Source organism: Lycorma delicatula, chromosome 1 (assembly GCF_047948215.1).
Source record: "Lycorma delicatula isolate Av1 chromosome 1, ASM4794821v1, whole genome shotgun sequence".
In the NCBI taxonomy this organism is placed as follows: domain Eukaryota; kingdom Metazoa; phylum Arthropoda; class Insecta; order Hemiptera; family Fulgoridae; genus Lycorma; species Lycorma delicatula.
The window spans coordinates 218160617-218175789 of record NC_134455.1 but is presented as its reverse complement, the minus strand read 5'-3'; the positions used below and the strand labels follow the sequence as shown (position 1 = coordinate 218175789).

At 29.9% G+C, this 15173-nt stretch overlaps 1 protein-coding gene across 4 annotated transcripts in view; it reads right to left on the bottom strand.

The window, feature by feature from the left end:
• snu (ABC-type transporter snustorr) overlaps positions 1–15173 on the bottom strand; it is a 438101-nt gene that overhangs the window by 84712 nt on the left and 338216 nt on the right. For all 4 annotated transcript variants that reach the window (XM_075372561.1, XM_075372570.1, XM_075372579.1 and 1 more), the window contains one exon: positions 9492–9683. In XM_075372561.1, coding sequence (XP_075228676.1) covers positions 9492–9683 — 192 coding nt within the window. The remainder of the gene's footprint in view (positions 1–9491; positions 9684–15173) is intronic.

The following is a 15173-nucleotide window of genomic DNA, read 5'->3' as shown; positions in this document are numbered from 1 at the left end:
GCTACTTATTTCATGCTCTCTAACATTCTCTTTACGTTAATCTCAGCGTTCTTTATCTTATTTTCTATCAAGACACGGGCTTGTTGTCTTTGGGTTTCTTACGAATGGCTTGTTTTCATATGGACAGCTTGTTTTTAAGTTTGTTCATATTCTAAAGGGAAAAAAATACATTTTTAAAAATGTAATAAAATATGAACTTTTCTAGATGTTTTTGTGTTCGACAACTAGTAAAATTAGTTACAACTAGTTACTAGTAAAATTAGTATAAAAAAAACCATCAGTTTTTGTTTATATAATTTTTACCATCTCAAACGAACTTCCTTTTAACTCATTATAGTGATAAAGAGAAATCGCCTATAATTTACGGATATGCAACCTTTTGCCTGCAGACGATAACTTAGTATTCTTTAGTGGTGTAACGATAATTCTCCGTAAACATGAAAAGAATACTTTAAATCATTTAAGTTACTCCTGACTAATTAGCAATATATCGATTATTGAAAAGGAATTTTGTAATAAGCAATGTAGTATTTGAAAATTGAATAAGTAATACCATTACCAAAACATATGTGTTACTGTGATGAAAATATATCCCGTATCGTCATAAAATTATCCTTCATCTTTTACTAAATACTTTTCCTGTTTTAATTTCGTTCTCTAAAAAAAAGGTTTTGGAATTATTGATACGGTTAAAATCGCAGGATATCTAATTGGGAAAGTTACTACAAGTGACCTTTGATTAACTAAAAATTTTAGCTATATTTATAAATTCCCGGAGGATTGAAAAATGGGCCTAATATTTCCATTTTAAATAACATTATTTGGTTTTGAAGTTGTCTTAAAGTGTGCACTTATCTTGAAGAAACAAGATGGCTCATTCTTTTATTAATACAATTTTATCGTAATCTAATCGTTACCTAGTCTCTTGGAAATTATAAAAATATTGAACTTAGTACAAGATGAAAGATTCATTAAAGTTACTCGCTATAAGAACAAACAAAAATTTTAATCGTGATGTCAAAGATGAGTACTTCATTACAAATTACACTCTACACATAGCGTAAATACAGGTTATTATAAGGTACATATAGTGGTCATTTTCATTTAATGAAGGAAGTAGCTGATTTGTATGACGAGTAAATCGTCAGGGCACGCGTGTTTGACTGATAGTGTTGTGTTGTGTTTGTGGCTTCGTAGACCTGAGGCGAAGTCAGTGTGATTGGACTAAGTTAGACCAGAGGCCTACTTAAAAATCATTTTGGTAAGATATTTTTAATCAAAATATAGTACTGAGACCGACCGACATATTTAATTTATTTCGCCTAAATTAGATTCTACGTTGATTTTTCAGAAAAATAATTTCTTAATATTTATTTCCTGTATTATTCTAGAACCTTTCTTCCTTATATCTACAGTATCAAAAAATGAAAGATAAGCAATAAAACAATAACCTGAAAAGAGGGAAAAATGCATAAATTAGTAAACCGGAGTATAAGATAAGAAAATATACGATGTTTATTAAAATAATAATAAGAAATCTAACTTTGCGCTCCTCTGCAAAGTTCCTTATTTTTCTAGAAAATAGTTCATCCATATTATAATTTAAAAAAAATTATGCAATTAAATACAAGAATTCTTGAAGTTAAACGTATCCATTTTTCAAATTACGTTAGAATTGCACATAAATAACAGTCAACTAAATTATTTTATAAGGTGAAAAAAGTACGATTACAAAAAGAAAAACTGGACAAATCTGATAACCCGTATTCAATGATGAAAAATGGATTGACATACTAATCGAATTCATTCTTCTATGAATAATAGAAGAAGTGATGTGTTTTATTCTAATTATAGTTTATTCTGTAATCTTTATATCTCTTATTTAAATAGATTTTTAAACTGAAATAAATTGATTTATTTAAAATTAATTAAAATTTAACGTGTAATTTTGTATATTTTATCCGAGCATTTAAAATGTACATATTATTGTTAAACAGTATTTTATTTATCAGATATTAAACTGTATCCATAAAAATCATTACAACTCTTAATAACATTTAACAAAACAAAATTAATAGAAAGAGAAAAGACAGAAAAAAGAAAAAGACGGCATTTATCCGACAACTTCATTCAAATGATATCTTACAATAGTATATATTATACAGGTACAATAGAAAAACTTGTGTAAAAAAGGATTATGAAAGACGTGAATAGAAGGGAAAAGAAATTAAAAATAAATAAATAAATAACTGAGAGTATCGCATTCTATTGTGAATTACGAAATACATACAACACAAGTAACAGATCGATCAGAGTTCATTCGCTAGTGATGTCATTAAAACAACATCGTAATAAAGCGGTTGCCGCCAGCGACTAATTTTAGCTGTCAATCTTGTATATATCCGGTTTTAATATCTCTAATGTCAGAAACAATGATTAAAATAGTCAAAACTATTTAGTGAAAAATTTAACTATTTTCTTACACAAAAGAAATTTTTTTCTTAAATACATATCTTACGAATGACTGCAAAATCTCAACAACAAAAAACATTAACTTAAAAAAATCTGATGTGGACAACACATGACTTCCTTGTACGACTATTGAATTACATTTATGGTACACATTTTTTTAAAATAAAGTACATAAAATTTTATTTCATTAACAACTTTTGACGTTTTTCTATATGTTTTTTTTTTGTTATTGGGTTATTATTAATCGTACTTTTTTTTTACAATGAGAAGTTAATAATTATTAATAAATCAATATTTTTAAATTAAAAAAGTTAAAAAGAAAAGGAGATGAAGTCCGATTCGAACCGATGTGCTTTCCCCTAAGATCCAAATACTTCATTAATTAAAATTTTATTTGGCTGTAACTTTGGAACCAATGAAAATAAGTACCACTTATGACATATCGTTAAAAAGCTCTCAATGAGAACTTATTACTCCAATTAAGAAAACATCCACAATCCAATTTTTTATTTTTTTTTTTATTTTGGGCTTTTTCTTTTATTCGATAGCAATCAAAAGGGAGGTGCATAACTAGATGTTACAACAGTTCTAAATCCAAAATTTCAACATCCTACGGTTAATCGATTTTGAGTTATACGAAATACCTACATACATACGGACGTACTACGTACAGACGTCACGCCGAACTAGTCAAAATGAATTCAAGGATGGTCAAAATGGATATTTCCATTGAAATCTGAAAACCGAAATTTTTCGCGATCACAGTACTTCCTTTACTTCGTACAAGAAAGTAAAAAGGATATACATAATATAATAAATATATTCACACGCAAACAAGCAAATTAAAAAGGATTATTCGTAATTAAGTTACAAAATCAGAAAATAAATGTTTTAATGAAATTAAATTTAAGAGATATCGATATCGAAAAAAGAAAAAGGGTTAAATAATCAAAATCGTTAAAGTTTACCGGATACGAAAATGGCCGTGCTTGATGGAATTTACTGATTGTGCAGATTTCCAAACAGCTAAAATACATTCTTTTCGTAACTATTTACAAGTTTCTGCAGGCGCGACCACTCCCTCTATAAACATTATAACTGCAGGCTAGGCTTTCTATAGACACCGGAGAGGAAAGAAGAATTTAAAATTAGGTAAATATGCAGAGACATTTTTTTAAGGTTCCGGGTGTTTTATCGCATGCCACAATAGTAAACTACCGAGGAATGAAAGGGACGAAGGATAAAGAAAAGGGAAGGAGAATGAGTAAGGGCAACTTCCTACGGGAGAACTCCGAAACGAAACAAAAACTCTACCAAAGGTAGAGTACTTAATGGCCCTCCATGCAGTAAGAATCTTTCCTACAAATACTATTTCTCGGGAAATCGGGGTATATTTAATCTGGATGAGTTATTGATCAATGATTTTGTGTTAATCGGCTCAAATATCTAAAAATCCGCTGATTCTTTAGATAATAAAAGTGACCCTGGTAACAGGCTCAGGCTTCCTTATGACAAAAACTAGCTCATCCGCAGAATTGTATAGAATACGGAAGCATACAATTAAACTATAAATCGTTCAGCCAAACTCCCGTGAAAGGTGTGTTGCATTTTTACTCTAACGGCAAATAAACTATATCAGAGAAGATTAAATGAAAGTTTTGAGAATAGAAGTGTCTTCAAAATTAATTCTGGGTTTTAAACATCTGGATTACGAAAGCAGGGAATTCTTTATCGACTAGAAATTTTATTTAAATTACCCAATATATAATGACGGCAACCTAGAAAGATCAGGAATCTCAATCGAGAAATTCCAAACTGTCAAATCAACAAAATATGAACATAAAAAAGCCGTATGAAAAATTACGAAACCTTCTGTATTTTACTCAGTATAACGAAATCTTAACCCGGCCACGAAGCTCTATCAAATAAATAATGTATATTGAACTATCTAGGCATTTTTTTTTATTAAATATGACAATATTTGAATGCAACTCATGAAACAATTTTGGACTGTTAATTAATTGTTAATTAAATCTGTAACTAAATAAAAATTTAAATAGTTAACACTCTGAAAGATAAAATAAATAAAAACATACATTTTTAAAATAAAATTTTAATTTTAATTGTTATTTAGCTTTTTTAATGGTGTACAACCGTAGTAAGAAAAAGAGGTTAATCGTTTCAAATCTGTAGTTTTTTTTTTTTTTACTAAAGTTTTATAAATCTTTGTAATTGAATGTGGAAATAAACAGGTGATCAGGAAATAAAAAAATAAGTTATTTACCTTGGCATTGGTCAGATTACTTGTTGGATGTAGTCCAAAAAAAATTAAATAAATAAATAAAATTAAAATAAATACATAATCTAACTTTACTGAGTTTTAAAAAATTATAGTAGGAGTAAATCGCATTTATTTAACGCAGAATGAATTTCATCTTTATTTATTTACCTTTTTTTGTGAAGGTATTTCCGAATAAGCTCAAAATTATTCCTTGTTAAATATTATACAAAGGAAATGAATAAAAGAAATGAATTAATTTTTTTTAACTTCAAAAGTTTTCTAAAAAAAAGAAAACAGATTACCGTAAAATAATAAACCATTTAAGTAAAATACATTCAAATCATTTTATTTTAAATATTTAGCATGAAGTGTAAAATATCGTTAAATATTAAAGGGTAAATTAAATAAAATAAGAATTTAATGAAAAGACATATTTATGGCTAAAATTTTAATTTTACTAAAAAATCGCTAAAGAAGTTTAAAATTTAAAAATAAAAATTTACTGTGAAAATTAATAGACTAATAAAACATAAAAAATATTTCATGAACCACTTGTTTAATAAAAACAGAAAAAATCTATGATTACTTTTTATCTTTTGTTGGTGAGGAATATGATAAAAACAGTTTTTATTTGATGTTAGGTTAAACTTTATAATCCAAAAAAAAATTTCTATCTGTTTTAACATGCTTTTTTTCTGTTTTGTAACAAAGAAAGGTTTTATTAACCCATAAAAATATTTTGTAAATTCTCAAGATCTACTATCCGGCTGGAATCGAAAACAAACCCGACAGTATAATCCCCTTATAATTTTTGCATTTTAAAACCATCGATAAGAATAAATTCTGCGATAAGTGACTAAACGAGCCGAATGAAATATATTTCGAACATCGTTTAAACTAGAAAATTATAATAGTCTGTAAAAAATGCATCTCCTTTTTTTGTCCCTTAAGGGACAAATTGAACGCAAAGATTCTGAGGAACTCTTTCTGCGTTTAAAAGTAAAACTTTTAATTCTTTATTTATAACACTCATAGGTAAAGGAGATAAAAAAATAATAATAAATCAAAAACGTTTAAAAATAACGCACGGTTTTACAGAAGAGCTTACATATTCTCAATACTTTTATTTCTTCTATACAAAATACAGATAAGATACGGATCATAACTATAATAGTTTAATCCTGTATTTTCATGATCTGTTATTAACAGCTGTAGTTGGATCTTTTTCAGTAAATCAAAATTAATTTTCACTGTAGCAGATAGTTTCTCCTTTTAATTATTAAGTCTTTGAAACTAATAAATAAATTGTTCAACTGCCTATAAATTAACGCCTAAAATGATTTTAAATATGATTTGGGAAGAATACGAAAGGTCAAAAATCTTATAATATTCTCTATAATACTTATTCATAATACCGAAATGTAAGAAAAAATTGTTGTATTAGTTAGGTTTTCATTTTAAATTTATGTACTGTAGTTTGTAACAAATTAGTTATATTACTATAAAGCAAAAAATTACTTTAAAATAATTTTTTAATTACATTATTTGGGTCTAAAACGCAATAGAATTCAAATAATTCGGAATTATATTTGTTTGATATAGACTCATTAACAGATCGATCCCGTCATTAAATTAAAAAGTTACAAAAAAAAATTAAAAAAGTTATAATAAAATTAATTTTTTTCTCTTTAAAATCATAACACGTTGAGAAATATTATCAAACAAGAGATTTTTCTTTTGTCTTCAGTCATTTGACTGGTTTGATGCAGCTCTCCAAGATTCCCTATCTAGTGCCAGTCGTTTCATTTCAGTATACCCCCTACATCCTACATCCCTAACAATTTGTTTTACGTATTCCAAACATTGCCAGTCTGCACAATTTTTCCATCTATCTATACCTCCAATGCCAAAGCAACTATTCTAGGATGCCTCAATATGTGGCCTATAAGTCTGTCTCTCCTTTTAACTATATTTCTCCAAATCTTTCTTTTTTCATCAATTTGCACAACACCTCTTTATTTGTCACTTTATCCACCAATTTTATTTTTAACATTCTCCTACAGCACCGCATTTCAAAAGCCTGTAATCTTTTCTTCTCAGGTACTCTGATCGTCCAAGCTCCACTTCCATATAAAAGCTATGCTCCAAACATATACTTTCAAAAATCTTTTCCTGATTTGAATTAATTTTTGATGTAAACAAATTATATTTCTTACTGAAGGCTCGTTTTGCTTGTGCTATTCGGCATTTTATATCGCTCCTGCTTCGTCCATCTTTAGTAATTCTACTTCCCAAATAACAAAATTCTTCTACCTCCATAATCTTTTCTCCTCCTATTTTCACATTCAGTGGTCCATCTTTGTTATTTCTACTACATTTCATTACTTTTGTTTTGTTCTTGTTTATTTTCATGCGATAGTTCTTGCGTAGGACTTAATCTATGCCGTTCATTGTTTCTTCTAAATCCTTTTTACTCTCGGCTAGAATTACTATATCATCAGCAAATCGTAGAATCTTTATCTTTTCACTGTACTGTTACTCCAGATCTAAATTGTTCTTTAACATCATTAACTGCTAGTTGTATGTAAAAATTAAAAAATAACGGAGATAGGGAACATCCTTGTCGGACTTCCTTTCTTATTACGGATTTTTTCTTATGTTCTTCAATTATTACTGCTTCTGTTTGGTTCCTGTACATGTTAGCAATTGTTCTTCTATCTCTGTATTTGAACCCTAATTTTTTTAAAATGCTGAACATTTTATTCCAGTCTACGTTATCGAATTCCTTTTCTAGGTCTATAAACGCCAAGTATGTTGGTTTATTTTTCTTTAATCTTCCTTCTACTATTAATGTGAGGCCTAAAATTGCTTCCCTTGTCACTATACTTTTCCTGAAACCAAATTGGTCTTCTCCTAACACCTCTTCCACTCTCCTCTCAATTCTTCTGTATAGAATTCTAGTTAAGATTTTTTATGCATGACTAGTTAAACTAAATGTTCTGTATTCTTCACATTTATCTGTCCCTGCTTTCTTTGGTATCATGAATATAACACTTTTTTTGAAGTCTGACGGAAATTCCCCTTTTTCATAAATATTACACACCAGTTTGTATAATCTATCAATTGCTTCCTCACCTGCACTGCACAGTATTCTACAGGTGTTCCGTCTATTCCAGGAGCCTTTCTGCCATTTAAATCTTTTAATGCTCTCTTAAATTCAGATTTCAGTATTGTTTCTCCCATTTCATCCTCCTCAACTTCCTCTTTTTCCTCTACAACACCATTTTCTAATTCATTTCCTCCGTATAACTCTTCAATATATTCCACCCATCTATCGACTTTACCTTTCGTATTTTATATTGGTGTACCATCTTTGTTTAACACATTATTAGATTTTAATTTATGTACCCCAAAATTTTCCTTAACTTTTCTGTATGCTCCGTCTATTTTACCAATGTTCATTTCTCTTTCCACTTCTGAACACTTTTCTTTAATCTACTCTTCTTTCGCCAGTTTGCACTTCCTGTTTATAGCATTTCTTAATTGCCGATAGTTCCTTTTACTTTCTTCATCACTAGCATTCTTATATTTTCTACGTTCATCCATCAGCTGCAATATATAGTCTGAAAACCAAGGTTTTCTACCAGTTCTCTTTATTCCGCCTAAGTTTGCTTCTGCTGATTTAAGAATTTCCTTTTTAACATTCTCCCATTCTTCTTCAAACAAGAGATAAATATAAAAAATTACGACTGCAAAAAACATTACTGACAAACATAGCTTTTTAACATAGGATAATTAAAGAGCGTGCGGGTGACAATCGGTTCAGCCATTGAGCTGCTACGGTGGAGCATACTTGCATACACTCTAAATACATTACACTCCTTTTTGGCAGTCTTGTAATTACCTCGTGCTTGAATAATGTTACAGCGACATTATTTGTTATTGTTAATTATGAAATTAATTGCATTTCAAAGAGAACGGATAAGTAAAGAATTTTGGTTCATGAAAAAAAGAGAATTGATACTTTTTATCTTGATTCATTTTCACAAAATACTCATTTTTTCTCTGGAGGTTATCAAGAATATGGTAATTTAAGGATAGTATTTTGTCATAACGGAAATAAGTTTTGCTAACAATTATTTAACGATAACTGAATTATATATTTTTTTTTGAACACTTTGATGCACCACTTCTCAATTTCTTTCTATTTAGCACTAATACATTTATTTCATTATACTTAATAACAAATAAAGTTTTTAACATAGATATATTCTTATTAATAAAGTACATATTAAAGAAAACATTTATCGACATTGAATCTTCCGATATAGTTTATATGCACATCATACATCGATATCAGTTCAATTATCTAAATGTTTTTACTGATTAAAATAAAAAAGAGATTCATGTAAAACATTTAATAAATCTTATTTTAAATCTGATATTTTAGTATTTTGTGACTAAAGTGTTTTATAAAGGGTAAAACAATGTCAAGTGTAAGTTAATTACAGTAAATTAGAATAAAATATATACAATTATATTTTTTCCTTGAAATCGTGACTTTAAAAAATATTTTTCATATTTTGTTACCGGAATGTAAGCAATTTTCTTTAAAAGTTTACTGAAGTAGAATCGAGTTAAATCTGATGTAATATGTAATAGACTGCTTAAAGCGAGACGAGGTGTATTAGTATAATTCACGGTACTACGTAATTTTACTTTAAAACATATAACTCACATTGTTCCCTTGCCGACTGTCATGCTGAGATTGCTAAGTACGTGGTTCGGGTGTTTCGATGATCCATAATGTTTGAAAGCGTGCCTGACACATACTGCTTGTTGTCTCCTGGACCAAACGGTGCTCTGTTGCGTTTGTAACGGCGGCTTACCGTTCCGGCCGTCCACCGTCACACCGTCCATGCCGCTATCCCTACAACAATAAAATATTTAAAATTCTACAGTTTTACTTTCAACTTCTTAAAATAGTCATAAGATTATTAATAGGAGAGGATAAAATCGTAGACACTATAGAGAAAGCAAAACAATAAGTCCGATTACATTGTAAAAATAGACGAAATAGTAAGGAAATAATAATTATAATTATTTATTATAAATAATAAGCAATAATGTAAACGGATAATAACTTTTACTGTTTCATCATACATATTAATACAGATAATTAATCTAAGTAGTCTGAAGTTAAAAATCTATTACAGTATAAGCAGATAATTATTAAAAAAATGTTATTTCGTGCCTGAATTTGCGGAATTTATTTACACAATAAACTTTCAATACATCGATTATTAACTTACTATTTACAGCAACTTACAATTAAAGAGATGATTTTATATTTAACAGTGTTCATGAGTTTAGAACCTAAGTTTTTTATTTTTTAATATTTTATTTTTTTGCTTGTTTTTACGGGCATCGACTGCTAGGGTCATTAGCCCTCGTCACATTCTTTAAAAGAAATTGGTATCACCATCTGGATCGTCATATGTAAGGGTGTAAAGGGCCCTTACATTTTATTTAAAAGCACAACTTCACAAAATACATTAAGACAAAAACAACAAAGACAAACACAACTTACGGGGTGTAAAGGGCCCCGATATTAAAAATTGAGATAATAATCTCAATGAACATGAAATTAAAAAATATATGTCTATACAATACCATACCATATCATTATTCTACCTGTCTCGTTTATTAATTTGTTTAAGCACCCTCGGGGCGACAAGAACCGCCGTGAAGCAGTATATTAGTCGCGCCAGGATGCCGTGGCAGTTGACTCCTTATAAACAGGCTACAGGCATCCATTGCGCTTACCCATAGCCTCGCGCCCTCAGTTTACCCTTGAGGGTCCCCCATGCCATCATTGGACACACCCCGTCTCACTGCTCTTGAATGCAGACGAGCCAGGATGGCCTAGGCAAGAGGGCTACCTCACGTCACTACACGTGCCACGCTTCGAGACTCCCATATACATAATGAATTCCACTTAGAGATTCTTTAACACAGCTTTAAAAAAATTTTCAACTTTTACAGACTTCTAAGAAGTCCACTGGCGTGTAAAAATGCAACTATCTTTTCTTCATTTCCATTATCCAGATCAGCAGTAATGTCACTTCTTAGACGTTTTTTATTATTACGAAAAAACCGATGCTGGTAACCTTTAATGAAAAGTTGTCACTATCGAGTAGGAAGTAAAAAAATATCGTAGAGACATAATTAGTCTATTTTAGCAACGAATAATTAGTGCAAACTGAAATAAAGACGTTATCATTTTTTTCTTTCAAACTGATACTGACAAATATATTTTTCTAATGCAATAATATTCAAATTTTTTATAATGGAAGAGAAGGATGCTATCAATATCGGTCTTTTTTATGAACAAAATTCTTCTTACACATCCACTATTAACTCGTTACAGAAAATTAGATGAACCGATTCAATACGTTATATTGGGTGTAATCTCCGACGTCAGCTAACGTTCAGATGCGCCACCAAACTACTTTTATTGATATAATACGAACTTTGACAATACAATCTTATAATTGGACTGATTGTTATTAACGTCTATGATTTGAGAGATAACCGGGTGTAAAACTACACGTAAGCACCCTATTAAAGAGGTTACATTGACCTATGACCATACAACTCGGGTTTGGATCTGAACAAATGGTTTAACGCAAGGTCGGATTGGTAAAACATTCCTACTTTGGCCGACAGACTTCTGTATTTGTCGTCTACCTTCCGATACAACCAGACGTCAGTAAAAGAAAGATGAAGATAATAAATTTATTATTAAACAATTTAATATCATGTTAAATTACAAACATCGTTAATATTGTATGTATAGATAAATAATATAAGGGTATGCCACACTAAGTATTTACAATGAGCTCAAGGAAATAACCCGCTAATAAAAGAGTAGAGAGTTTTGTTTACATCAGTTCTAAACATAAGTGGAACGGATTCTAATGTACAAAAACTATTCCCTCCTGCCATGTAGTAAGTACGTAATGCACAAAATAACAATAAGAATTAAATAAACTAATGGTGGGGGGTTTTCTTCATAAATTTTAATATAAGTAATTAATGAAACTTAATGTCCCCTAATTGGAAGTAATAAAATATTTTAACCACACAAATAAAGCTCTTTTGTAATATATTTAATTTTAAGCGTGCTTGTACCGTCTAGAGGGAATTAATAAGTTCATTCGTTTTTATCAAATAGCGACCACCCTGATATTTATCATCAAAGAAAAATTAGCACTTCCAACTGAAGTTAGAAGGAAAAAGAGTTCAAATCTTTTTGTTTGACCTGCACGGTAACAGTAATTAAATAGTACTAAAGTTAATTTTATTATTAAAAATATTAATTAAATAATGTTACAACAAATTCTACAGGCTCATTTCCTAATATTTCACTATCCCACATCCTAGTACTGTCATTAACTAGTAGTAAATAATAGAAGATTCTCTCGAATAATAAGTCGGACAGATTCGTCATAAATTATCTTATCTAACTAATTTAAATCAGTTAATAACCGTATACAATGAGGGATTATTGCTTTTGTTTGTTTTTTTTTTGTTGCAAAAACCCAACAAACCATGACGCGTATTAAGTCAATTCTTTTCTTTCCTTATTTAAAATATAACACTGCTTTAGGTTTTAAGTAACAGATTATCACAGGATGATCCATTTGTTCGGGTACCGAATGGTTTTTGAAATTTGTGAACGACGTAGCTAATAAGGAGTTTTAAACCTTCGTAAACTCAAAAAACGATATAAAATTATGGAACAAAAAACTTTCAAACTTATCCGTCCACGAGTAAATCTCAATAACGATAAATAATGGAAACAAAAATAAATTTTTGTGACAGTTATCAGACTATTGTGACTGATGTCAGAAATTACTAACAAGAATAACTTAAGGACTGAACTAATTACGGGCTCGGCAAAATAGGGGAAATATCAAAGAAAGGCCAAGCAAAAAGGTTGGCCTTTAATTTGAAGGGAGGAGAGGCCTTCGTTCATAAAACAATATTAAATATGGGGTAAAGGCCAAAGGGAAAGAACTAGAAAAAAAATACAGGTGATGCGTGAAAAACGATACCTAAGAAACTAGATTTTTAGAAAAGAAGTGTGTGACAGAGAGATAGGGAAGATCGGCAATTTAGGTGTCGGTCTTTAGGTGTTGTAAGATGGTCATCTTACAACATTTACAATAACACGATTTATTTTTGTTCGATAATAAAATATTACATAAAAATCGTAATAATAATCAGGTGCATACTGGACTTATGTTTACCAGGTATATTAAGGCTCACTGCATAAAACCAGCATCATATTATTTTGCAATAACTCATAACTAAAAATTAATAAAATAAAAGGTGCGTCATCATTCCCTGATCTATTGAAACAAGAAACTTATCTTAAAATATAAATATTTTAATATATTATAACGATGACTTTTACTACTTTCAGAAAATTCTTCATAAAAAAAATTACTCGCATAAAGGCTTTTTACATTTTTTGTTATAGTTCATTATTAAAAAAATAAAATACTTAATGTGTTATTATTAGCAATAACACAGCGCTCCATAAATTTTAATGATCATATAATTTTAGGCGTTTTAAACTTTTTTTTACCAATTTCAAATTTAGTATTCATTTTTTCTATCACGTACAACTTTTTTTGCAAATCAGATGAACACTTTATTCCCTAAAACATAATCTGTATAAGTTTTTGGGAAGAAAGGAAATGTTTTCTTTCTAAGGAGCAGTTGGCAGCACTTGTTACATCCAGGTGCCTTTCAGGCGTCAAACCGTAGTTATTGTTGAGTTGCTGTAGAACTTTGAGGTTATGTTTGTGCTACGATCTTTAAATTGTGCAGTTTTTTGTTTTTTTTTTCTTGTTTAGCCTCCGAGAGTCGCTGTCAGGTATTACTTCAGAGGATGAATGAGGATGATATGTATGGGTCTAAATGAAGTGTAGTTTTGTACAGTTTCAGGTCGACCATTTCTGAGATATGAAAATTGAAACCCAACCACCAAAGAACACGGTTATCCACGATCTAGTATTCAAATCCGTATACAAATAACTGCCTTTACTAGGATTTTAACGTTGGAACTCTCGACTTCGAAATCAGCTGATTTGCGAAGACGCGTTCACCACTAGACCGACTCGGTGGGGAGATTGTGCAGTTTGTGTAGAAATGACTTAACACAAGTATTTGTTTGGAATAACCCGAATGTTTTCTGTTATGTTTATGGTAGTTATATAATTAAAAAACTGAGGCAAAATGTTACTAGTTTGTGAACAATGTGTATTAGGCATAGTTTGATGTAGGCTTGGAGATCAAAACAAAAGCTGATTGCCGCATAAAGTATGGCGTACGTGTGTAGTAGGACTGAGACAGGAAAAATGGTAACAAAATCAATATCTTGAAATTTCATTGATATGGAGGAAGCCAAAAAATCATGAACACGATTGTTATTTTTGTGTGGTTAACAAATGTTAATAACACTAAAAGTAGGATAAATTTGGTCCAAATGAGAAAAACTTCAACCTAGTTCAAAGAAAATAATAAGTGAACCAATCGTTCAGTCAGACAAGATACTATTACCACCTCATCATATCAAGCTTGGCTTAATCAGACAGTTTACTAAAGCACTTACAAAAGATGTTGGCTGTTTCCAGTACTTAGTAACAAAGGTTCCTAAAAATCTATGAATAAAAGAGATCTTCGTGGAGCAGATCAGGAATTTAATGAAAGACAAAGCGTTTGAACCTACAATGAAACCAACATAAAAAACTGCTTGGGTTCATTTAAAGAAGTTAAGACCCTTTTTTTTTTTGGGAAACAAGAAAGATCCGAACTACAAAGCCGTGATCAAAACAATATTGCAGAATTTTATGAAAATTCTGTAAAATTATGAGAAAGGCTGTAAAATGAGTGGGAAGCTTCATCTTCTACATATGTAAATTTTTTCCTGAGAACTTTGGAGAAGTAATCGAAGAACAAGGAGAACGTTTCCATCAGGACATCAGACATGGAAAAGAGGTGGAATGTTAACATGGTGTTAACTTTTATACTAAAGAGAGATTACTGAGGAGCGTCAATCAAGAAAAAGAAGTTTTAACCCAGCTGAGAAAAAATTAATAAAGTTAAATCAGCGTAAGATAGAAGAAAATTAATACGTCATATTTATCCTATGTTTTCGTTATATTTTGATGTTTTAAATATTTTACTTGTATCATTGCCATTGTAAGGACTTTTGTAATACATACGTTTGTTGTATTCAATTTCTGTTTTTTAGGTAGAAAAGAGGATCTCTTGAAAATAGTACGATTCGCAAAGTTAATTAGTGAAATTTATCATACTTTATTTGGTACATATTACGATTCAATTC